Here is a 25,362-nt window from a genome sequence, read left to right as displayed (position 1 = left end):
AAGAAACCTCAGAATAGAGTGTATTAATGATCATCTTCTCTCTTACACACACTCACTCCTCACATTTGCAAACATATCTTCATAAAATATAAACAGAAAGGGGAATCTCAATAAGGACCAGTATAGCCTAAAATGTAAAAACTACAGAGCAATATATCATAAAGCCACAAAATTGGATATATTTTTACAATCAGCTTGCTCATTTTCCATTTGTTCTGGCAAATGGACTACCTGCTAGTATTGTTTCCTTACGGATTTGCAAAGGAGTAATCAAACTACATACAATACTTTACAAATATTTACTCAGCCATTATTATGAACCAGGCATCAACAAACAGGGTACTTAAAACATAGGTATAACTCATTTATTTTTAAGTTATATGACAGTTAGCTCTATGCAACATTGAGAGATTTTATCCATGTCCTTCATATTAGGCCATGATCTAGATTAATGAAGTCCAATAAAAAAATATAGTGCAAGCCATATATATAAGGCTAAATTTTCTAGTAACTGCATTTTAAAAAATGAAAATAAAATGTGAAAGGTCATGTAATCACACTGAAAAAGGACTGATATTTACCTTTTTCCTTCCTGTATAATAAATCTTCAAAATCTACTTTGTATTATACACTTTGCATGCATATGTGCTCCGTGGTGTCTCTTTTGCAACCCCATTGGCTACAGCCCCCAGGCTCCTCTGTCCATGGGACTTCCCAGGCAAGAGTACTGGAGCGGGTGGTCATTTCCTTCTCAAGGGATCTTCCCCACCCAGGGACTGAACCGGTGTCTCCTGCTTGGGCAGGCAGATTGTTTACCACTGAGCCACCTGGGAAGCCCTACAGCATCTCAATTCCGACTAGCCACATTTCAAATGCTCAACAGTCATATGCAGCTATCACTACCCTATTGGACAGCACAGATCTTGACACTACTATGTATTAAACAAAATAAACTGAGTTATAGGGTTAAATTTCAATTTGCTTTATTAATCAAATCCAATCCAATTATCTTTTCTACTCAGAAATCAATACATTCTCTGTTCTCAGAACTCTGTATTTTCTTTAATCATCCCAAAGATTATTACATTACAGCTACTGAGAGAAGCAAAAACAAAGAATAAGGAATAAACTGAAAACTTATTTGCAGTGAAAGGTTTTTGAATGTTTTCAGTTAAAAGGACACACACTACTGTGCTTTCTTAGAAAAATAAAATATATTTTTAAAAAACCAGACACATCCTCCAGGCTTAGTAGAGACTGCAATCAGACCAGAATATGTTGAAAACAAATTAAATCAGTCTACACACCCAACACATCTTTGATTCTTGAAAGTTGATCATATCACTTATAAGATTCACATTCATTTAAGAGTTAATAATGGGAGAATTCAAAAGTTCCATTTAAGGCAAATTTCCAAATACACACATTTATTTTTCCTTATACCTATAGCTTTTCATTCTTTACAGAATAGTTCATCCTTTTTAATTAATTAATGTTTCAACATTAACATTAATGTTAATGTTTTTTAAAAACCCCAAACTTTTGCTATAAATTACCCTTGGCTTAATTCTAAAGTAGAATTATTTAAAAAACATTATTTATAAAGACAAACAAACTCAAGGTTTCTTTATAGATTGAGTAGCTCAATTTTAAAAACATAATTTTCACTGACTCCTTCCTTCCTAGCACAGTGCCTGGCACGTGGTATATTCTCAATAAATGAATGAATACCAAGTAGCGGGCTCTAATTATTAATATACTTAGCATTTAAAACGAAATGTTAAAAAGCGGACTTTTTCAACTAAAGGGCTTATCTAGATTTCATGTAAAAACTGAAGCTACACTACAGTTAAGAACACCTTCCATCAGTTATTCTCATTTAATTCAACACTCCTAGAGCACAGATATTATCACCCTCTTTTAACACGAGGAGGGTGGAGCCACAAGTGGGAAAGTCATATAATTATTAAGTAGTGGAGAAAGATTTCAAGTCCAAGTCCTCAAACAAAACAGTGTGTGTAGTGGGAAGGCGTTTGTGGACTTTATGAAAAACATCTCATAATGCCCTATTTTTAAAAAAAAATCCCATTACAAAAGTTCTAGAGGAAAAATACACAAAGGATAGACTCCAATTCCAAACACACACACACACAAAACCCACAACTTTTTAAGAAATTAGGACCCATTTAAATTATAACAACAATAACTATTACGCATTAGAACTTAACTGCAACTAAATAGAAAGGCTACGTCCTCCTATCGCTCCCTGAGGAGATAAATCAAACTGGGGGCGATAGCATCCCTAGCGGCCTGTAAGAGTCACTCGAGCTGGAGGCCGAGAGGAGAGGCGGCGCCCCCTCCTTGGGGCGCAGCTGGCCCCCTCCCCTAGGAAGGCACCTGGCCAACTGGCTCCAGCCTACCTGACGGGCTCCCGCCACCGCTTGAACCAGTTGCAGCAATTGGCCATCAGACTGAACATCCCAGGCCGCTCCTCCCGCCGCCTCCCATCCGAGCCCGGAGCGGAGATGGGCCGCTAGTCCTCCTGGGCCGAGTCCTCAGGGACGCCGCCGCCGCTCCGAGGCGGCCCAGAGGAGAATGCGCCTGGAGGAGAAGCCGGGAGGAGGGTGAGGGCGGTCACTCTCAAAACCAACCCCAACAAACCGCGCCTGCAGGCGAGCGGAAAACCTCGCTCCTCGCCCACGTAGTGCGGACCAAAGCCACAGTTACGCAAATCCCGATAGGGTTCTCAAGCCGCCAGAGAAAATCCCCGCCTCTACGTGCTGACGTTACCCCCAGGCGCGGAAAGCCCGCCCCAAGCACCACCCTTACACTTCTCCAATCACCGTTGGATGGCCCGTCGCGAGGCGCTCTCAGTGGCTGAAGAGTCCCGGCTCCCCGCCCCCACTGGGGGAGGGAGAAAGGGGCGTGGCTTGAAGAGAGAGGAGGAGGGGGAGGGGGCAGGCGGTTCTCGTAGCTAGGCAACGGAAGAGTCCAGAGATGAGTTGAGGGATTTCCGACAGTTCTTAGGCTAAGAGGGATCTGTATACTTATCCAAACTGTATGATCGTGCTGCTCCTTGTCTGTCTCCAATCCCAACTGAGATCCGGAGATCTCAGATCTTGTGCGTGTTTTGTTTTGTTTCTTAAAGCAAGGAGTGGATCCTGCGGGATGCCAGTGGACACTGGCTGCACTACAGAAACAATACACTGAGACAATCAAGTTAGAATGAGGGGAAAACTCGTTCGCTAACTATCCAATAGTTTAGAAGAGAGTGACGTTTTAGTTTGTTGTTGTTCAGTCGTTCAGTCGTGTCCGACTCTTTGCGACCCAATGGATTGCAGCAAGCCAGGCTTCCCTGTTCTTCATCTCCCGAAGTTTGCTCAAATTCATCTGCATTTGCTTAGCTCAATTGCCATTGAGTTGGTCTTTTCCAATGAGTCAGCTCTTCGCATCAGGTGGCAAAAGTATTGGAACTTCAGCTTTAGTATCAGTCCTTCCAGTGAATATTCAGGGTTGATTTCCTTTAGGAATTGTTTATTGTTACATAGAATGTGAAATGGAATTGTATCATATATATTGTGTGGAGGTTATGCTTACAAAAGAATATGTTCATTTTGGAAAGTATGAAAAAGGAAAAAGATGAAGAAAATAAGATCTCATAAAGGAAAGTGAAGTTAGTCGTGTCCGACTCCTTGTGACCCCATGGACTGTAGCCTACCATGCTCCTCTGTCCATGGGATTTTCCAGGCAAGAGTACTGGACTGGGCTGCTTTTCCTTCTCCAGAGGATCTTCCCGACCCAGGGATTGAACCTGGGTCTCCCGCATTGTAGGCAGACGCTTTACCGTCTGAGCCATCAGGGAAGTCCCCGCTTAAAGGTAACCAGTCTTAAATTTTGATGTATGCACTTTCAGGATTCTTAGAGATGTAGATTGTAGCTATTTAGTTTCTCGAAGATGTAGATCATGTCGTCGTTGTTCAGTGGCTTAGTCATATCGAACTCTTTTCCACCCATGGACTACAGGACCCCTGACTTTCCTGTCCTTCACTATCTTCCGGAGTTTGTTCAAACTCCTGTCCATTGATTTGGTGATGCCATCCAAACATCTCATCCTCTGTCGTCCCCTTCTCTTCCTGACTTCAGTCTCTCCCAGCATCAAGGTCTTTTCCAACAAGTCAGCTGTTCACATCAGGTGCCAAAGTATCGGAGCTTCAGCTTCAGCATCAGTCATGCCAGTGAATATTCAGGGTCGATTCCCTTTAAGATTGATTGGTTTAATCTCCTGGCAGTTTAAGGGATTTTCAAGAGTCTTCTACAGCACCACAGTTCAAAAGCATCAATTCTTTGCATCTCAACTTTCTTTATGGTCCAAATCTCACATCTGTTCATCACTATTTGAAAAACCATAGCTTTGACTAGACAGACCTTTCTCAGCAAAGTGACATCTCTGCTTTTTAATACGCTGTCTAGGTTTTTGCTGCACTCAATATGCCCGCAAATTTGGAAAACTCAGCAGTGGCCACAGAACTGGAAAAGGTCAGTTTTCATTCCAATCCCAAAGAAAGGTAATGCTAAAGAATGCTTAAACTACTGCACAATTGCACTCATCTCAAACACTAGTAAAGTAATGCTCAAAATTCTCCAAGCCAGGCTTCAGCAATATGTGAATCGTGAACTTCCAGATGTTCAAGCTGGTTTTAGAAAAGGCAGAGGAACCAGAGATCAAATTGCCAACATCTGCTGGATCATTGAAAAAGCAAGAGAGTTCCAGAAAAACATCTATTTCTGCTTTATTGATTATGCCAAAGCCTTTGACTGTGTGGATCACAATAAACTGTGGGAAATTCTGAAAGAGATGGGAATACCAGACCACCTGACCTGCCTCTTGAGAAACCTGTATGCAGGTCAGGAAGGAACAGTTAGAACTGGACAAGGAGCAACAGACTGGTTCCAAATAGGAAAAGGAGTATGTCAAAGCTGTATATTGTCACTCTGCTTATTTAACTTATATGCAGAGTACATCATGAGAAATGCTGGGCTGGAAGAAGCACAAGCTGGAATCAAAATTGCCAGGAGAAATATCAATAACCTCAGATATGCAGATGATACCACCCTTATGGCAGAAAGTGAAGAAGAACTAAAGAGCCTCTTGATGAACGTGAAAGAGGAGAATGAAAAAATTGGCTTAAAGCTCAACATTCAGAAAACTAAGATCATGGCAACCGGTCCATTACTTCATGGCAAATAGATTGGGAAGCAGTGGCTGACTTTATTTTGGGGGGCTCTAAAATCACTGGAGATGGTGATTGCAGCCATGAAATTAAAAGACACTTACTCCTTGGAAGGAAAGTTATGACCAACCTAGATAGCATATTGAAAAGCAGAGACATTACTTTGCCAACAAAGGTCCATCTAGTCAAGGCTATGGTTTTTCCAGTGGTCATGTATGGATTTGAGAGTTGGACTATAAAGAAAGCTGAGTGCTGAAGAATTGATGCTTTTGAACTGTGGTGTTAGAGAAGACTCTTGAGAGTCCCTTGGACTTCAAGGAGATCCAACCAGTCCATCCTAAAGCAGATCAGTCCTGAGTGTCCATTGGAAGGACTGATGTTGAAGCTGAAACTCCAATACTTTGGCCACCTGATGCGAAGAGCTGACTAATTAGAAAAGACCCTGATGCTGTGAAGGATTGAGGGCAGGAGGAGAAGGGGACAACAGAGGATGAGTTGGTTGGATGGCGTCACCGACTCAATGGACTCCGAGAGTTGGTGATGGACAGAAAGTCCTGGCGTGCTGCAGTTCATGGGGTCGCAGAGTCAGACATGACTGAGAGACTGAACTGAACTGAACTAGGTTTGTCATAGCTTTTCTTCCAAGGAGCAAGCATCTTTTAATTTCATGGCTGCAGTCACTGTCTGCAGTGATTTAGGAGTCCCCTAAAATGAAGTCTGTCAATGTTTCCATTGTTTCCCCATCTATTTGCCATGAAGTGATGGGACTAGGTGCCATGATCTTAGTTTTTTGAGTGTTGAGTTTTAAACCAGCTCTTTCACTCTCCTCTTTCACCTTCATCAACAGGCTACTGCTATTTTGTGACATTGTATTTTATTTAAAGAAATATGTAATATCTACTTTTCTGTTATATTCTTTGGAAATAAGTAAATGGCAGGTACATTTCTATAGAAAGAAATGAATGCATTATATGTAGGGATCCATGTGTCCATTCAGTCTCCAGTTACATATACTTATTTTCAAATTCTAGTAAAAGAAAGATAGGGCCCTAGGAAGCTCAGTGTATCCAAGAGAAAATAATGATTTGGGATTAAGGTACCTCTAGTTTTAAAATTAACTTCTGTCTTTTACTCATTGATGAAACCCTAATCCCAAATCATATAGCTTACCGGCTTTGAACTCAAATAACCTCATCTGTGAAATGGGAATCACAATACCCACTTTGCAGGGCTGCTAAGATGATGAAATGAGAAAAATAAAGCTCAGGTGCAATTTCTAGCAAATAACAGCAGATGTCTGAAGTTGGTGATACCTGTCCCATAAATATTTACGATATATCTCCTCCTTGGAGAAGGCAATGGCACCCCACTCCAGTACTCTTGCCTGGAAAATCCCATGGACAGAGGAGCCTGGTAGGCGTCCATGGGGTCGCTAAGGGTCGGACACGACTGAGCGACTTCACTTTCACTTTTCACTTTCCTGCATTGGAGAAGGAAATGGCAACCCACTCCAGTGTTCTTGCCTGGAGAATCCCAGGGACGGGGGAGCCTGGTGGGTTTCCATCTATGGGGTCGCACAGAGTCGGACACGACTGAAGTGACTTAGCAGCAGCAGCATATCTCCTCCTAGCTCTGTCTCCAAACTGTTAGGTATCTTGTTCTCTGTTCACATTGTCCTATTTTAATAACTTCAGTTTTCTTTCCAGTTTGTCCAGAGTGTATGACCTCTACTGGCTTTCCTAACTGAACCAGCCATTCCTCCTCAGTGCTAGACTGCCTCTGCCCAGAGTGCCCTTTTAGATACTATAACACCTCTGTAACTACAATTAATATGATTAGCACTTCTAAAATTCTTACCTTCCTTGGTTTCCACAATTATATACTATTTTGGTTATCTTCTGATTTCACTGATTATTCCTGTATCAGCTTCCTATTTATATTCCTTAAAATCTGACTTTGTTCCTCTACTTTTTCTTAAAAAATATGTTCTCTTGGAGAATCTAATAACTATTAGACTTCTGTACCTGAAGAGCTGTACTATACTTACTGTCCTTGAGCATTTCTGGAACTATGCTTAACCCCTGCTCTACTTCATGTCAGGCTAATTCTGGTAGTGGTACATTACCAAACATTTCTGATACCAATATACAGTTGGTCAGTTAGTTAACTAGCTGACTGATAGTTTTTCATTATATTAAATGGTTTGATGGACATGTGCTGCTCACTATTTTTAGTTCTCTTTTACTTTTACAAGCACATGAGATAGATACTCCCACTGTCTTGAAGATATAAGACCTCCTTTGTTCGGTGAAATATGAGTGTGGAGGCTGTATTACCTTTTGGTGAAGGCATTTAAGAGCTGGTCCACAATTCTTCATTTCTATCTTCTTGTGCAATGCTAACTATGGAAGCCTACTTTACCTCTGAAGTACTACAACATAAAAATAGCGTGGAATGATGAGGCAACACACGGAAGACAGCTGCCTACAAAGTCCTGTAGTAGACTGCCTGTAACCAAGAAATAAACACTTATTTTAAGCCACTGTAATTTTGTGGCTGTTTTGCCACAGTACAAACCTATTTGTTCTGAGTGAAAAAACAGTCTTGCTGTCATCATTCTAATTAAGACTCTTGCTTCATTTTCCAGACACTGTTGAATTTGCATCCTAAATGTTACCTGGTTTCTTTTCTCTCCAGTTTTATTGAGATAAAATTAACAAATAAAACTGTAATATATGTGATGTGTACAATCTGATGATTTGATGTATGTATACATTGTGAAATGATTTCCACAATCAAGTTAATGAACACATCCACAGCCTCACATTCCTTCTTTTTTTTTCTTTCTTCTTTCTTTTGGGGGAGGGGTAAGACTTTGCTACGGTCTTAGCAAATTTCAAATATACAATACAGTAAAATTACCTTTAGTCACCATGCTGTAAGTTAGATCCTCAAAATGTATTCATCCTATAACTGAAACTTTATACCCTTTATCAGCCTCTCCTCATTTCCCCACCTCTCAGCCCCTGAAACCACCATTTGACTCTCTATTTCAATGAATTTAACTTTTTAAAAATTGTACACGTAAGTGATTACATCCAGCATTTGTCTTTCTCTGTCTGGTTAATTTAACTTCACATAGTACCCAGGTATAAATGTGAAATATACATAGATAGATACATAGATAGATATATTTGGGCATAAATGTTACCAGACTTATATTGTTAAATTGAATTTAGGTGAATATTTATGTACCAGTCACTGTTCTAGGCACTAGGAAAATAGTTGTAAACAAAACATTTAAAAATTCCTGCCCTTGTGGTTGTATTTTACATCCTAGTGGTTGTGGACTAAAAAAAATGCACAACATGAGAGTTGCAAGTTAGATTTTTATTGGGGGGAAAATGAGGACTACAGTTGGGGAGAGAACATCTCAAATAATGCTAATAAAGTCTTCTAAAGAGGTAGCAGAAAAGTCAGTATTGTACGATTTTTGTCAAGGGAGGGTATATGCAAGCAAGCGCAAATTTTGGCAGAGGCTTACTGCTAGTGACACGGAGCGTCTATCACTGTTAACAGTTTTAGTGGTTTTCTAGATATGAGAAGATGCAAGAATTTGGCATCATAAAATCTGAAAATATGTAACTTTCTGAAGGCCCATTCTGTCCATTTTTCCCGGAGCACAGAGTGCCTCATTCCTGATCTCCACCCTGAACTCTGTTCAGGGTGTGTTGAAGGTCAGCAGCTTCAGTGGCTAATGACTTAATCTTTGTAGAGGCAGATGACCAGTACCAACTTTTAGTAGACATGGTAGAGAGTAAGGAGGATGTAGATAATAGATATAATAAGTGGGAAAATACATTAGTAGAAGATTATATGGAGAAATGTAAAACTGGGTGAGGGAATGGGATTAGAACCAGGAAAAGGGATTAGTTTGCCAGTCAAATTTTGGATAAGATTTAATTACAAATTTAGAAGTGTACTGAAAACAAATTTTGAGTAAGTGAAATTGACCAAATGCTAATCAATATCGAGCTAAAGGTGAAATCATCCTCACAGAGTGAATTCATGCGATAAATTAAAAACCTGAAAAATGTCTCCAAAGATGTATTATTAAATTTTAAAGCATTTCAGGGTATAATTTTTCAAAATTCAACATTACAGTGCAGGTAGGACACACAATTTTTCACCATTGACAACCAATCCTAGGACTGTGATGTACATTTGTGGTCTTAAAATGACTTAAAAGTTTCATATTCGGGTTTTTTTTAGGTCCCTTGCATTTCGCTAACATTTCTTTCTTCATACTCTATATTTTTTAATGTCTATATGGGTGATGTTTTGTTATGATCGCTGTTGATTCATGATATTTGAAGTCTTCCCTTCTGAAATATTGATATCTCAAAGCTGATATTCTACTCTTAATTCTTCCTCACGAATGAGGCAATGCTGTGGCTTAAATGCATTTAAATATTCAGTAATTAAATATAATACTTAGAGGTCATTTTGTTTTATGTTCTGATTGCTTAGCACACCAAACAATTCTACAGAGATTAGACATATTTTTAATTAAATCGCCTGGGTTTGGAATAAATCTGAATAGACTGACATGGTAGATTCAGACATAGCAAGAAGGAAGTTAAAAGAGGGAAGAATATGGATATGGTCAACAACTCCTTTGCACATTTTCAGAAATAGTGACACATTTAAACTTCCATCCAGCTGGATCACAGAACCACAGAAAGCTAGAGCTGGGAAACACCCTTGAGAGAGCATCAGCCTATTGACTTTGACACACATAGAAAATCAGTTGATATATTCACTAGGCTGAAATACTGGAAGTGATACTAGGAAGTGTGCCTTCAGTACGTGCTACCTTTTAACACAATAATTGCCTCACGTGTTCTCTCTCTAAATTCTTTCCTCAAAACTGTAAAAACTTACTATTATCTCCATTTTACAGATAATACAACTAGTAAACCACAGAGCATGGCCACTCTAATCTAGGCGGTTCAGCTCTAAACGCAGTCTTAAATATTAATAACATGTTTCAAATGTGCATACCTAAACACAAAAAGCAGAGGTAATATGCAAAAACCGATAGAATGATATATGATAGAATATACGATATGATAGATATGATAGAATATGATAAAATATGATAGAATCCGATACATTCTTTTCTCCCCAGAACATTTTTTTTTTGGCTATACTTTCTTTACACTATAAATGCAAGAACAAAATTAAAACGTAGATGATCAAAACTATCACTTTAGCTTCCATTAGCTCTGTTCTCCGTAGCCAACTTAGAGTTCTCATTCGCTTCCAGATTTTGGTTAACATCTTCATCGCCAACATCAGATTTTTTCCTTTTAAGTTTTAAGCCTGTATACTCCGATCTTTAAGAGTCAGACACGATGGGCGACTGAACTGAACTGACTGAACCCTCATCTCTGAGTCCTCAGTTTTCTGGGCCACTCAGTCTTCCACTCCAGCTCGCTGGAGGTGCTGGAGATGGTCGTTTTAAACGCTTTTGCTTCCCCTTCTTGGCAAACTTCATTTTCCGGAGACTGGAACAAAGCGCTGGAGTCTGAAAAGGGCCATGAAGAATGTCTCGACAGTGTTTACCAGGCCTCCAGTTCTCTCCCTGAGCCCTGCCCCCAGCTCTGAAACGAAAAGCTTCCAGGAAATGTCCCTGTTATCACTTCCCCGCCTGCCGGGGGGCTGGGAGCGGGCGGTCCCCTCCGCCCCCGGCTCCGCTGCGCCGCTGGCGCGCTGGCTCGCAGGCGCCCCCGCGCCGCAGTCCTTAACTAGCGGCGCCCTGGTGGTAGCTCCGCCGCGCGCCGGGCGCAGGGGTCCCCGCCGCGACGCGCCGCCGCTTCTGCCCGAGCCTCCGCCCGTTTCGCCATGAGGGTCCTAGGTGGGCGCACGGGGACGCTGCTGGCATGCCTCGCCCTAGTGCTTCCCGTCTTGGAGGCTAACTGTGAGTAATCAATAGCGTCTTGTCTTCTTTGCTTAGCGGTGCCAACTGAACTACGAGCCCTGTTGGACGGGTTTTCTTTTCTGGGGCTGCAGCCTCCCAGAAAGTTTCCAGTAAATGCTTCCATCAGCAGTGTATCTAGCGGGCGTTGTAATGGTGGGGCAGGGTCAACTGGGAGTCGTGTTGCCTACGGGACAGATTCTAAAACAAGAGTGATACTAAACATCAATGAAGGAGTTAGGACACATACCTACCAATTGCCCCTAACAGTTGAAGTTCTCAGTCAGATGACAAGGATGAGCACACTGCAGTATAAAAGTAGGGAGGAAAGGCAACCCACTCTGTCTTCCATTTGTACAAGCGCCTGACCCCAACCGGCACCCCCTGCTGCAGCCTACCTCCCTTCTGCAATTTCTGGACTTTAATCTTGCTTTGCTTATCTCAACATTGACAAACGAATTGTTAGGAGATGACTGCGCGTTTGCATAGCAGATGTCATTTTTTTTAACCTTGAAGTCAAAAGGACTATTAAATATTGTAGTTCTCAGATCGTTTTTTACTGACAGTTTTTGGCACTGAGTGCCACTCTTCTAAGATCATTGCAGGGATTCTTTTTAATTTATCTTCGTGTGTCCTGTTCTTTATGTTTTCGTGCCTCGATTCAAGGCAGGATGTTGAGTTTTCTCTAAAAGAATATAGTCATATCAAGGTATTTAGTACGTTTTAGTTGCCACTTAGTTTGTTCTCTAAAGTTTAAGCACATTCACTGGTCAAAAATGCTTTCTTGTCATATGTTTTATTCTCAGGAAATGGCATGGGAGAGATAAACTGAATTACACCATAAATGGTTAAAGCTCCATTGTAAGCTTCACAAAGATATAATTTCAGGAGAATTAAGTAGGAATTTACTAACATTCCTCGGTGTTTCAGCGGTAAAGAATCTGCCTGCCAACGCAGGAAACATGGGTTCCATCTCTGGGTTAAGAAGATCCCTTGGAGGAGAGAAGGACAACCTTCTTCATTTAAAAGTGCCCTAACTAGTCAGCCAGTCACCAAGTAACTGATTGGATTTTGTAATCTGTCCCATTTCCAACAGTTGAATGAATAGCAATTCTGCTAACAGATTTGGTGGGCCTTTTTCAGGAGCAAGAGTCTGGTCTGGTGGCCCTCTGTGAAGGAAAATCTATGTAATTGAGTCTATATGTAGTCTTCACCCTTGCCACCATGGCTGCTTTTTTAATGAGTATTGAACAGACACTAACCTGAGAGAGCAAAGCAACAGCCTTCCGGCCCATATGTACCCACAGATTCTCCAGGCTGGAGGGACAAGTGTACTAAGGGTGATTTACCCACATAGATTCTGAACCTTTAACCTTCCTACAATGGAGTGAAGCAATAGGGACAGGCTCTTACTGGTTCTAGTCTATTAGCATAATTCTTGTTAGTCCTCTGGTCCATTTTTTGGAATGGACTTTAAAAGGACACATTCAAGAACATTGGCTTTTAAATCTCCATAGAAGTGGTAAAACTGTAACTTCCTGCAATTATATGATATTTCCCATCTTTCAAAATAGCCTACTTGGCATTTTCTCATGAGTTTCACAGCGATTCCGTGATGCACTTTCCCAACTTGAGGAAAACATTACACTTCCTCTCCGCCTCTATTAAAGTTATTAGCCATTCTTTCACTTCCTATTCTCACTTGATCTTCTTGAAGGAACAGTTCGTTCCGGAGGTCTCCTCTCTTCTCACCATCCCATGGGTACTGGGGACAGAGAATGTTAGTGGTGATCCTATTGTTAAGCCAACTGTATACATTTTGACACCGTTGAAACTTATGAAATTGACCTCCTTTTATGTCTAGAAGCATTATCTTCAAATTTTCTTTCTCCCTCTACATAAGTGTTACTAGTTCTGCTTCTGTTGTTTTGATGATTTCTGCTTTTCTTTACATGTTAGAGTTTGCTGGGGTTCCATTTTGACCTCCTGCCCCTATTGGCCATCTTTCCCCAACTTAAACCACTGGCTATATCCTACTATCTCTTTATATTTTTAAACCATGCTTAATATAATGTGCTTAAAAAAATACACCTATAGCTTCACTAGCAAGAGACCAACGTAACATTTTGCTTTATATTTTTCTAATCCCTTTTTTCTATATGTACATTCTTAGAAATTAAAATATGTAAGTGAAAGAATGGAATTTTGCCCTTAATAGTATTTGTAACATGTTATTTCACCTAAGAATGATGATTGTTTTTATATCAATAAATTAAAATCTGTGTCACACTTTAAAACAGATTTACAATTTTCCTTTATAAATGTTCGTCATAATATATTTAAATAAAATCATATTTTTGGACATTTATATTATTTCCAGTGTTTTGCTTATATCAACAGTATTATGATGAACATATTCATATATATTTCTTTACATATGTCCATGTTCATTTCCTCAGTTTAATATCCTGGAAATGGAATTGTTAGTTGAATATCTAAAGAGTACACCATTTTTTTTTTTACTGGTGGAAAATCTTACTCTCTAATGTAATGAAAAATTCTAAAAATATCTACCCAGGGGAAAAGCAGAATAATGATAACAAAGTACAGAAAACAACCAAAGGGAAAAGTTAGTTTGGCCTGTGGTAGACAGCCTCCAAGGTGGCCCCCAATTACTCTTTTTTTTGTAAATTGTATTGGAGTATAGTTAATTTACAGTGATGTGTTGGTTTCTGGTGTACAGCAAAGTGGTTGGGCTATATGTACATTTACAATATTCTTTTTCATTTTGGTTTATTACAGGATATTGAGTATAGTACCCTGTGCTATATAGTAGGACCTTGTTTATCCATCCTATATATATTAGTTTAAGAGTGTGACTATTAAATGGTTTTAGACACATATTGTTATCATTTTGGTTGGTGCAAAAGTAATTGCATTTCAGACTCTGAATTTTAAATCATTGTAACTAGAAGGCAATGGCACCCCACTCCAGTACTCTTGCCTGGAAAATCCCACGGACAGAGAAGCCTGGTGGGCTGCAGTCCATGGGGTCGCTAAGAGTCGGACACAACTGAGCGACTTCACTTTCACTTTTCACTTTTCACTTTCACGCATTGGAGAAGGAAATGGCAACCCACTCCAGTGTTCTTGCCTGGAGAATCCCAGGGACAGGGCAGCCTAGTGGGCTGCCGTCTATGGGGTTGCATAGAGTCAGACACGACTGAAGCGACTTAGCACCTTAGGCTCAAGCATATCTTTATTAATCAAAATAGGAGCGATTACAATCAATACAATATTGCCAATGAGAAATAAGTTTGTTTATTCCTGTAGCATAAAAATCCCGGCTTCAGGATTTAACAAACTCTTGGAAAGCAATTTCTGTGTCCTTCTCGTTGTGGAAGCATTTTTCCTGCCAAACGTTGTTGAGATGCTTGAAGAAGTGGTAGTCGGTTGGCGAGAGGCCAGGCGAATATGGCAGATGAGGTAAAGCTTCGTAGCCCAATTCGTTCAACTTCTGAAACATTGGTTGTGAGATGTGTGGTGGGTGTTGTCACTGAGAAGAATTGGCACTTTCTGTTGACCGTGCTGGCTTCAGGCATTTCAGTTTTTGGTGCATCTCATCAATTTGCTGAGCATACTTCTCTGATGTAATGGTTTCACAGGGATTCAGAAAACTGTAGCGGGTTGGACCGGCAGCAGACCACCAAAGAGTGATCGTGACCTTTTTGGGGGGTGCAAGTTTGGCTTTGGAAAGTGTTTTGGAGCGTTTTCTTGGTCCAACCACTGAGCTGGTTGTCCCTGGTTGTATAAGATCCACTTTACATCACAGGCCACAATCTGATTGAGAAATGCTTTGTTGATAAGACACTTCAAAATGATTATTTTTTTTATTTGATTTCAGCTCATGAGGCAGTCACTTATCAAGTTTTTTCACCTTTCCAGTTTGCTTCAAATGCCAAATGACCATAGAATGGTTGACATTGAGTTCTTTGGCAGCTTCTCATTTAGTTGTAAGAGGAACAGCTTCAGTGATGGCTTGCAACTGGTTATTGTCAACATCCAATGGCCATCCATTGTGCTCCTCATCTTCAAGACTCTGGTCTCCTTTGCAAAACTTCACTGCACTGCATGCTCATTAGCAGTTCCTGGGCCAATTGCATTATTGATGTTGAGAATGGCTCTGCTGCTTTATGGACCATTTTGAACTCGAATAAGAAAATGGCTCGACTTTGCTTTTTATCTAACATCATTTCCATAATGTAAAATATATATAAAATAAACAAGTAATAATTCATTAGCAAAAAGTATAAAGCAAGAAATGCACATTAAAATGATGTATAACATAACTACATTGGTTTCAGAATTTATTCCAATATCAAATGGCAAAGTTCAATAATGCAAAACCACAATTACTTAATAATAGATATCCTTTGGAAATCTGATTTCAAAAGTAGATTTTAAGAGTACCTAATTCCTTTCATCTTTGCCAACATTGGATTTTAACTTCTTTTAAAATCTTTGTCAAAGCAATAGGTATGAAAAAGGGCTGACTTTTTGAGGTGTGAGGAGTAGTCCATACTATTTTTTAATTCATCCTTTAGCTTTTTTGGTTGGGAAGATCCCCTGGAGAAGGGAAAGGCTACCCACTTCAGTATTCTGGCCTGGAGAATTCCATGGACTGAATAGTCCATGGGGTTGCAAAGAGTCGGACATGACTGAGCGAATTTCACTTTCACTTTTTTATTTCTATATCATATTTTAGTTCTCTACTTCTTTATCATGACATACTTTCATTTTATAGATGCCAGATTTTCTCAATTTATTTAGGATATTATTTATAGATTTTTGGAAGTTATCCACTATGTCTTCAGTTACCTCTATTTCCTTTTGGGTCTATTATGTTCCTCTTGCCCTTCTCTTTCATGCTACTAATTTTATGCAATTATCTAGTGATTTTTAGCTGTTATTTCATAATTTTTGAAGACAGTCCTAAGTTGATTACATTGACTAGGTAGCTGGTTTAGAGTTCTTCTATGGTTGTTCAGTTCAGTTCAGTCATTCAGTTGTGTCCTATTCTGCGACGCCATGTACACCAGGCTTCCCTGTTCATCACCAATTCCGAAAGTTTGCTCAATTCATGTTCATTGAGTCGGTGATGCCATCCAACCATCTCATCCTCTATCGTCCCATTCTCCCCCTGCCCTCAATCTTTCCCAGCATCAGGGTCTTTTCAAAAGAGTCAGCGCTTTGCATCAGGTGGCCAAAGTATTGGAGTTTCAGCTTCAACATCAGTCCTTCCAATGAATATTCCGGACTGATGTCCTTTAGGATGGACTGGTTAGATCTCCTTGCAGTCCAAGGGACTCTTAACAGTCTTCTCCAACACCACAGTTCAAAAGCATCAATTCTTTGGCCCTCAACTTTCTTTATAGTCCAACTCTTACATCCATACATGACTACTGGAAAAACCATAGCTTTGACTAGACAGACCTTTGTCAGCAAAGTAATGTCTCTGCTTTTTACTATGCTGTCTAGGTTGGTCATAACTTTTCTTCCAAGGAGCAAGCATCTTTTAATTTCAAGGCTGCAGTCACCGTCTGCAGTGATTTTGGAGCCCCCAAAAATAGTCTGTCACTGTTTCCATTGTTTCCCCATCTATTTGCCATGAAGTGATGGAACTGGATGCCATGATCTTAGTTTTCTGAATGTTAAGTATTAAGCCAACTTTTCAATTCTCTTCTTTCACTTTCATCAAGAGGCTCTTTAGTTCTTTGCTTTTTGCCATAAGGGTGGTGTCATCTGCATATCTGAAGTTATTGATATTTCTCCCGGCAATCTTGATTCCAGCTTGTGCTTCATCCAGACTAGCATTTCTCATGATGTACTCTGCATATAAGTTAAATAAGCAGGGTTACAATATACAGCCTCTGTGGTTGTTGGAGAAGGAAATGGCAACCCACTCCAGTGTTCTTGCCTGGAGAATCCCAGGGACGGGGAAGCCTGGTGGGCGGCCGTCTATGGGGTCACACAGAGTAGAACACAACTGAACCGACTTAGCAGCAGCAGCAGTGGTTGTTAAGGTCTATGTTTCTAAAGGGACAAAGCTTTTGGGAAACTTATGATTCCTAGGTACTTGGGCAGGCTTCTGTTTAAGCCTTTGTGGGTATTGGTCGAGGGTAATTGTCAAGGTAAAGAGCACATTACTCTTTGAAATAACTCTTTCTAGTTGCACTACTTGATCCCACACAATATACGTTAAATGTATCTTTCCTTATTACTTGTTTTATTTTCCTTCTTTTCCTTGATTTCTTATCCCAATCATTTTTTCTCCTTTCCAAAGTTATCATTTTACTCCACTATTATTTAGACTGTGTCTTACAGCCTTTTAGAAAGTCCACAGGGAGTTCTGAAAGGTTGGCAGAAATTATGTTGAATTATAAACATCTAGTCAATGCTTTACCAACATTCCAAATAATCTTATTTCTACATCAGCACTTAAAAAATAGTAATTCCTAAGAGTCTCCCTGGTGGGACTCCCTGGTGGCTCAGATGGTAAAGAATTCGCCTGCAGTGTGGGAGATCTGGGTTCGATCCCTGAGTTGGGTAGACCCCTGGAGGAGGGCATGGCAACCCACTCCAGTATCCTTGCCTGGAGAATCCCATGGACAGAGGAGCCTGGTGGGCAACAGTCCGTGTGGTTGCAAAATGTCGACATGACTGAGCGAAAAAGCACAGCACAGGAGTCAAAATGGAAGCCTTGAGATCTAGTCTTCCTAAGCCTCTAAGCGTGCTTCATACTTATTGCTTATTGGGGGGGTCTGGGAGATGGTGCAGGAAGAGGGGTATTGCAGAATTAGGCCAGCTCTCTTATTGTTGCCTTTTGCTTTTCCAAACATAAATACAGACACAGGCCACTGAACTAATAATATTAATTGACGCCACCCTAACAAAATAGGTCAAATAGAACAAAAACAAAACATTTACTGGGCTGTAACCTCTTGTTACATGACATCAAATCAGATGGTGTTTTGGTGCCCTAATGTGTAGGAGGTAAAAAAGACAAAGCAAGCTGACTACATAAATATCTTGCTGCATATCCTAAAAAGAGACCTCTTGTTGTAGCCTCAGAAAGTGTAACCAATTTACAGTATAGTTGTTTAGAGGAGAAAAGAGAGGGAAAAAGAAAGAGAGAGAAAAGAGATTTCCTCTTTAGACCTTGCCAAACTCTGAATTCTGAGTTCCTTCAAAAATACCTTAATTTATCACTTACTGAGAGCATATACATAGTTTATTTAGACAATATAGTTTATTTCAAGGTAATAAGCTACCTGTTCTGTCTTTTGGGTAGTTTTGGAAGAAGTAACTAATATGTACCCCTGTCTTTGTCTAGGGCTAAAGCAAAGGTTTAATCTTGGGGATAATTGGCAGAGTGTTCGACTTACTCTTTTTTCCTAGACTAGGGGCTGTAAATTAGTTACAATTAAATCTTCATGTAAGGAGAGGTTCATTTCACTTCTGTTGTGACTAAACAGTTCAAGCATTGTTTCCCTACTCATTTGATCTGTTCAAGAAAAGAGGGGTCAATGATCACATTTTTTAAAATGCCACTGCTTTCCTACTTCTAAATGCCAACCCTCATTTCTCCTAATCCAAATGTTATAAAACTCACCTTTATATGTATACTATATAATTCACAGGTTGTCTCCTCTTCTTTCCTAGATTTAAACCTTATCTAGACCCACCTCTTATGGTTTCCCTTATAGCTCAGTTGGTAAAGAATCCACCTGCAATGCAGGAGACCCCGGTTCGATTCCGGGTCGGGAAGATCCATTGGAGAAGGGATAGGCTACCCTCTCCAGTCATTCTTGGGCTTCCCTTGTGGCTCAGATGGTAAAGAATCCACCCGCAATGCGGGAGACCTAGTTTCGATCCCTTGGTTGGGAATATCCCCTGGAGATGGGAAAGGATACCCACTCCAGTATTCTGGCCTGGAGAATCCATGGACTATAGTCCATGGGGTCGCAAAGAGCCGGACATGCCTAAGTGACTTTCACTTACTCACAGTCCTACCTCTTACAGTATTTGATTCTCTTAAATTGTTTCTTGTCAGCCTTTTCATTGCTTAGTCCTCTTGAAAGACAGAGGCATGGTTCACCTTTACAGAATACTTTTTAAAATGTTTTCCCAATCCTTAATGTAATAATATGAGCAGAATCAGTTGCTCAGCAGTGTAGTCAAGGCTATGGTTTTTCTGGTAGTGGTGTACAGATATGGGAGTTGGACCTCAATAAGAAACAAATATGAAATGTAGAGAAGTGTATTAGCTAGTATTTTAGCTCTCTTTAAAAAAAAAACAAACAAACTTTAAACGAATGGACGTATAACATATGTACAGACATAACATTTGTTTCTTAAGGCTAACACAAGCTTTTCTGAAGTTGTAATAATTATGTAGCCTGATGAATGCCTAATTAAAAATCTATCTTTGGTTTTTTTCTTAGTCCTTGCAACCTTCATATTTTTTAATACCCCTCCTCAATTGTAAATATTCTATTGTATAAATCTTTATAATAAAAATCAAAGATTTTTACACTTAATATGTGATGATTAATTTTTTCAGTCTTTAAACTTTTTATTTTGTATTGGAGTATTGGCCACCTCATGCGAAGAGTTGACTCATTGGAAAAGATTCTGATGCTGGGAGGGATTGGGGGCAGGAGGAGAAAGAGACGACAGAGGATGAGATGGCTGGATGGCATCACTGACTCGATGGATGTGAGTTTGAGTGAACTCTTGGAGTTGGTGATGGACAGGGAGGCCTGGCATGCTGTGATTCATGGGGTCGCAAAGAGTCGGACACGACTGAGCGACTGATCTGATCTGATCTGATAGCTGATTAACACTGTTGCAGTAGTTTCACGTGAACAGCAAAGGGACTAAGCCATACATATACATGTATCCTTTCTCCCTCAAATATGTGATTATTTAAAATAAAATTTGTAAAATAAAATTTCCAATTATTATTAACTAATGGTTTTTCTATATCTTTTGGAAAATAACAATAGTAACTTCCTACATCAATCAAAAATGGCAATTCTATTTTTACCAGTCTTTGTGTAAGCAAAACATGCCATTTCAGCAGTTGAGAGATAGGAGAAGGCAATGGCACCCCACTCCAGTATTCTTGCCTGGAAAATCCCATGGATGGAGGAGCCTGGTAGGCTGCAGTCCATGGGGTCGCTGAGGGTGGGACACGACTGAGCGACTTCACTTTCACTTTTCACTTTCATGCATTGGAGAAGGAAATGGCAACCCACTCCAATGTTCTTGCCTGGAGAATCCCAGGGACGGGGGAGCCTGGTGGGCTGCCGTCTATGGGGTTGCACAGAGTCGGACACGACTGAAGTGACTTAGCAGCAGCAGCAGCAGAGAGATAGGAGGCACAATTATATCTCAAAGTGTTATCTAATTGTTCTGTTTGTGCACTGGATGCCATTTCCCTGACCCTGTCCCACACTGAAGAAGAAACAAAGATTCAAACACTCTGCCAAACCAAAGGCTAGCCTAAAATTCCCTTCTCAGATACATTCTTTTAGGGACAGTTTTTCATTCTTGGGATGCCAAGAGGGGGTAAAAGAAGAGACAGAAAACAGAATTTTAAAAGATGAGTTTTAGGAGGGAGGAATGTGAGAACTATCTCAGCAAAGGTAAGAGATTCAGAGGATGAACTAGCCTAAAGTTTGGGTCTCCTCCATCTGCTACCTCACTTGCATCTGACTGATTGGCTTTGGACAACCTGAAGTTCTGATCCCTCTGAACAGAACATAGCAGGCTTGGACACCTAAGTAGGAAAGGGGCTTTTAACGTTTTTCTTTAACTCTTGATGGAGGTCAAGAGAGAATTTTCCTGTGAGAAGAGGCAATGCTGAGCTTCCCTGATGGCTCAGCTGAGAAAGAATTTGCCTGCACTGCAGAAGATGCAGTTCTGTGGGTGTGATCCCTGGGTGGGGAAGATTCCGTGGAGAAGCAAATGGCAACCCACTCCAATATTCTTATCCCATGGACAGAAGAGCCTGGTGGGCTATGATCCATGGCGTCACAAAGAATTGGACATGGCTTAGAAACTAAACCACCACCACCACAGAGGCAATGCTAACTCCACTATCCTTATGACAGGTGTTAAATGAATTATGTACCAACAACAGTAAATTAATTTTTGTTGTTTAATCAAATTTATGCTGAAGAAAATTTTTGCTCCCACAAAAAACATTGAGGGAGTCAGTGGTTATGTTATTGACATAATTGTTCAGCTTCTGTGGTCGTTATTTTGCAGAAGGGATGACTCAGATGAGGTAAAAAAAAATCAAGCAGATTCAGTCATGTTTCTAATCTCGGACTAATAACTAAATATAACCTAAAATTTTAATCTGAATGTAACACTTTTCAAGCCTGTTAGTTGGCTTTTCACAAGGATTTTCTTGAAAAACTTTTTAATCTAAAAGAAGTGAGACAACTGATTAGAGACAATGTGATGATACCAAAAGAGAATGGGTTTTGGAGCCAGGCTTGATGAACTTTGTTCTCAGTTATGTGAATTTGGTAAGATTAAACTCCACTTCTCTGAGTTTTAGTTTGTTATGTGTTTAAAACAACAAGATAGGGTTAATCAGATCAGATCAGATCAGTCGCTCAGTCGTGTCCGACTCTTTGCGACCCCATGAATCGCAGCACGCCAGGCCTCCCTGTCCATCACCAACTCCAGGAGTTCACTGAGACTCACGTCCATCAAGTCAGTGATGCCATCCAGCCATCTCATCCTCTGTCGTCCCCTTCTCCTCCTGCCCCCAATCCCTCCCAGCATCACAGTCTTTTCCAATGAGTCAACACTTCACATGAGGTGGCCAAAGTACTGGAGTTTCAGCTTTAGTATCATTCCTTCCAAAGAAATCCCAGGGCTGATCTCCTTCAGAGTGGACTGGTTGGATCTCCTTGCAGTCCAAGGGACTCTCAAGAATCTTCTCCAACACCACAGTTCAAAAGCATCAATTCTTCGACACTCAGCTATTTTCACAGTCCAACTCTCACATCCATACATGACCACAGGAAAAACCATAGCCTTGACTAGACGAACCTTTGTTGGCAAAGTAATGTCTCTGCTTTTGAATATGCTATCTAGGTTATTCATAACTTTCCTTCCAAGGAGTAAGCATCTTTTAATTTCATGGCTGCAGTCACCATCTGCAGTGATTTTGGAGCCCCCCAAAATAAAGTCTGACACTGTTTCCACTGTTTCCCCATCTATTTCCCATGAAGTGATGGGACCGGATGCCATGATCTTCGTTTTCTGAATGTTGAGCTTTAAGCCAACTTTTTCACTCTCCACTTTCACTTTCATCAAGAGGCTTTTGAGTTCCTCTTCACTTTCTGCCATAAGGGTGGTGTCATCTGCATATCTGAGGTTATTGATATTTCTCCCGGCAATCTTGATTCCAGCTTGTGTTTCTTCCAGTCCAGTGTTTCTCATGATGTACTCTGCATATAAGTTAAATAAATAGGATGACAATATACAGCCTTGACGAACTCCTTTTCCTATTTGGAACCAGTCTGTTGTTCCATGTCCAGTTCTAACTGTTGCTTCCTGACCTGCATACAAATTTCTCAAAGGCAGATCAGGTGTTCTGGTATTCCATCTCTCTCAGAATTTTCCACAGTTTCTTGTGATCCACACAGTCAAAGGCTTTGGCATAATCATTAAAGCAGAAATAGATGTTTTTCTGGAACTCTCTTGCTTTTTCCACGATCCAGCGGATGTTGGCAATTTGATCTCTGGTTCCTCTGCCTTTTCTAAAACCAGCTTGAACATCAGGAAGTTCATGGTTCACATATTGCTGAAGCCTGGCTTGGAGAATTTTGAGCATTACTTTACTAGCGTGTGAGATGAGTGCAATTGTGCGGTAGATTGAGCACTCTTTGGCATTGCCTTTCTTTGGGATTGGAATGAAAACTGACCTCTTCCAGTCCTGTGGCCACTGCTGAGTTTTCCAAATTTGCTGGCATATTGAGTGCAGCACTTTCACAGCATCATCTTTCAGGATTTGGAATAGCCCAACTGGAATTCCATCACCTCCATTAGCTTTGTTTGTAGTGATGCTTTCTAATGCCCACTTGACTTCACATTCCAGGATGTCTGGCTCTAGGTCAGTGATCACACCATCGTGATTATCTAGGTTGTGAAGATCTTTTTTGTACAGTTCTTCTGTGTATTCTTGCCATCTCTTCTTAATATCTTCTGCTTCTGTTAGGTCCATACCATTTCTGTCCTTTATCGAGCTCATCTTTGCATGAAATGTTCCTTTGGTATCTCTGATTTTCTTGAAGAGATCCCTAGTCTTTCCTATTCTGTTGTTTTCCTCTATTTCTTTGCATTGATGGCTGAAGAAGGCTTTCTTATCTCTTCTTGCTATTCTTTGGAACTCTGAATTCAGATGTTTATATCTTTCCTTTTCTCCTTTGCTTTTCGCTTCTCTTCTTTTCACAGCTATTTGTAAGGCCTCCCCAAACAGCCATTTTGCTTTTTTGCATTTCTTTTCTATGGGAATGGTCTTGATCCCTGTCTCCTGTACAATGTCACTATGTCATTCCATAGTTCATCAGGCACTCTATCTCTCAGATCTAGGCCCTTAAATCTATTTTTCACTTCCACTGTATAATCATAAGGGATTGATTTAGGTCATACCTGAATGGTCTAGTGGTTTTCCCTACTTTTTATAGGAGATAATAAAAAAGAGCATGTATGTGCTTATGGTGCCATATTTAATATTATGATAAATAATGAAACTTTTTAGACACTCCTGCATGCCAGCAGGATAGATATTTGCGGGCAGACAGACTCTGAGCCAGTAATAGGAACACTTCAGAACATATATTTGTCTCATCCTACACTTCTGTAGTTTTAGTTTAGATCTGTGATGTCACATTTATATCTTTTTGACAAGGAATGGTAGATTCCTTTGAAAACACATTCTGTTAGATGAGTGGGTTTATTTTATAACAAATAATACATGTCTTATTTAAGATACCAAGTACATCCACTACACAACCACATAATTTATATTTTTTAATCAAGTACATTGTGGCATTTAAGTGGTAGAATACATAGAAGAAAGAGCACTGGAGGATAAGTATATTTAAATTCTTGTCCCCATGTCCATCAACAGATGAGTGGATAAATAATCTGTGGTACATATATACAATGGAATGTTACTCAGCCATAAAAAGGAACACATTTGAGTCCATTATGATGAGGTGGATAAACCTAAAGCCTACTATGCAGAATGAAGTAAGTTGGAGAGAGAAAAGCAAATATCATATATTAATGCATATGTATGGAGTCTAGAGAGATGGTGTTGATGAACCTATTTGCAGAGCAGCAGTGGAGATGCAGACAGAACAGACTTATGGACACAGTAGGGGAAGGAGAGGGTATGACACATGGAAAGAGTAGCATGGAAACATATGTACCACCATATGTAAAATAGTCAGTGGGAATTTGCTGTATGATTCAGGGAACTCAAACTGGGGCTCTGTGACAACCTAGAGGGGTGGCTTGGTGTGGGAGGGTGATTCAAGATGGAGGGTTCAAGAGGGAAGGGATGTATGTGTACTTAAGGCTGATGCACGTTGATGTATGGTATTAACAAACACAATATTGTAAAGTAATTATCTTCCAATTAAAAATAAATAAATTTTAAAAAGTCCTGTCTCCTTAGCACCACTTTGTAGTTCTATGATCTTGAAAAATACATTTAACTTCTTTCAGCTCCAATTTCTTCAATAAGAAAATGGAAATAATAATTCTATCCTGTAGCATATTTTGGTATTTATGTAAGATCAAATGAAATCACTAATATGCACTTTGAGGGTTGTTACACACCATCCCAGTTGAAAGTATTATTGGGTAAACTAAAACAAACTTTCAAATTCACACAAAATTTATTTAGACAGAATCACTTTTTAAATTATTAGCTTTGTTATCCTTTAGGTCAGAGGTGTAACAATTTTCATTTTTAATATTCCTCTCATTATCAGAGATAATGACACTTTTCCCTCTTTTCTGAGAAGCAGTAGCAAATAGTAGTGGATGGTTGCA

The 25,362-nt window shown here is 40.0% G+C and overlaps 2 protein-coding genes across 5 annotated transcripts in view; one reads left to right on the top strand and one right to left on the bottom strand.

Annotated features, from left to right (window-relative positions):
* Window positions 1-2,778, bottom strand: part of ARL13B (ADP ribosylation factor like GTPase 13B) — a 75,297-nt gene extending 72,519 nt beyond the window's left edge. For 2 of the 4 annotated variants that reach the window (XM_027553496.1, XM_027553730.1), the window contains exon 1: window positions 2,421-2,777. In XM_027553496.1, coding sequence (XP_027409297.1) covers window positions 2,421-2,479 — 59 coding nt within the window. In that variant the 5' untranslated portion in view covers window positions 2,480-2,777. Of the gene's footprint in view, window positions 1-2,420 lie in introns of all 4 variants that reach the window. The other 2 variants (XM_027553658.1, XM_027553579.1) reach the window with 2 other exon arrangements.
* An 8,216-nt stretch (window positions 2,779-10,994) lies between these two features.
* The window catches only part of PROS1 (protein S), a 64,441-nt gene continuing 50,073 nt past the window's right edge, over window positions 10,995-25,362 (top strand). Inside the window, exon 1 of the mRNA XM_027553392.1 lies at window positions 10,995-11,214. Within this exon, the coding sequence (XP_027409193.1) occupies window positions 11,139-11,214 (76 nt within the window). The 5' untranslated portion in view covers window positions 10,995-11,138. The remainder of the gene's footprint in view (window positions 11,215-25,362) is intronic.

Source organism: Bos indicus x Bos taurus, chromosome 1 (genome assembly GCF_003369695.1).
Source record: "Bos indicus x Bos taurus breed Angus x Brahman F1 hybrid chromosome 1, Bos_hybrid_MaternalHap_v2.0, whole genome shotgun sequence".
NCBI classification, from domain to species: domain Eukaryota; kingdom Metazoa; phylum Chordata; class Mammalia; order Artiodactyla; family Bovidae; genus Bos; species Bos indicus x Bos taurus.
This window is presented reverse-complemented; position numbering and strand designations above follow the sequence as displayed.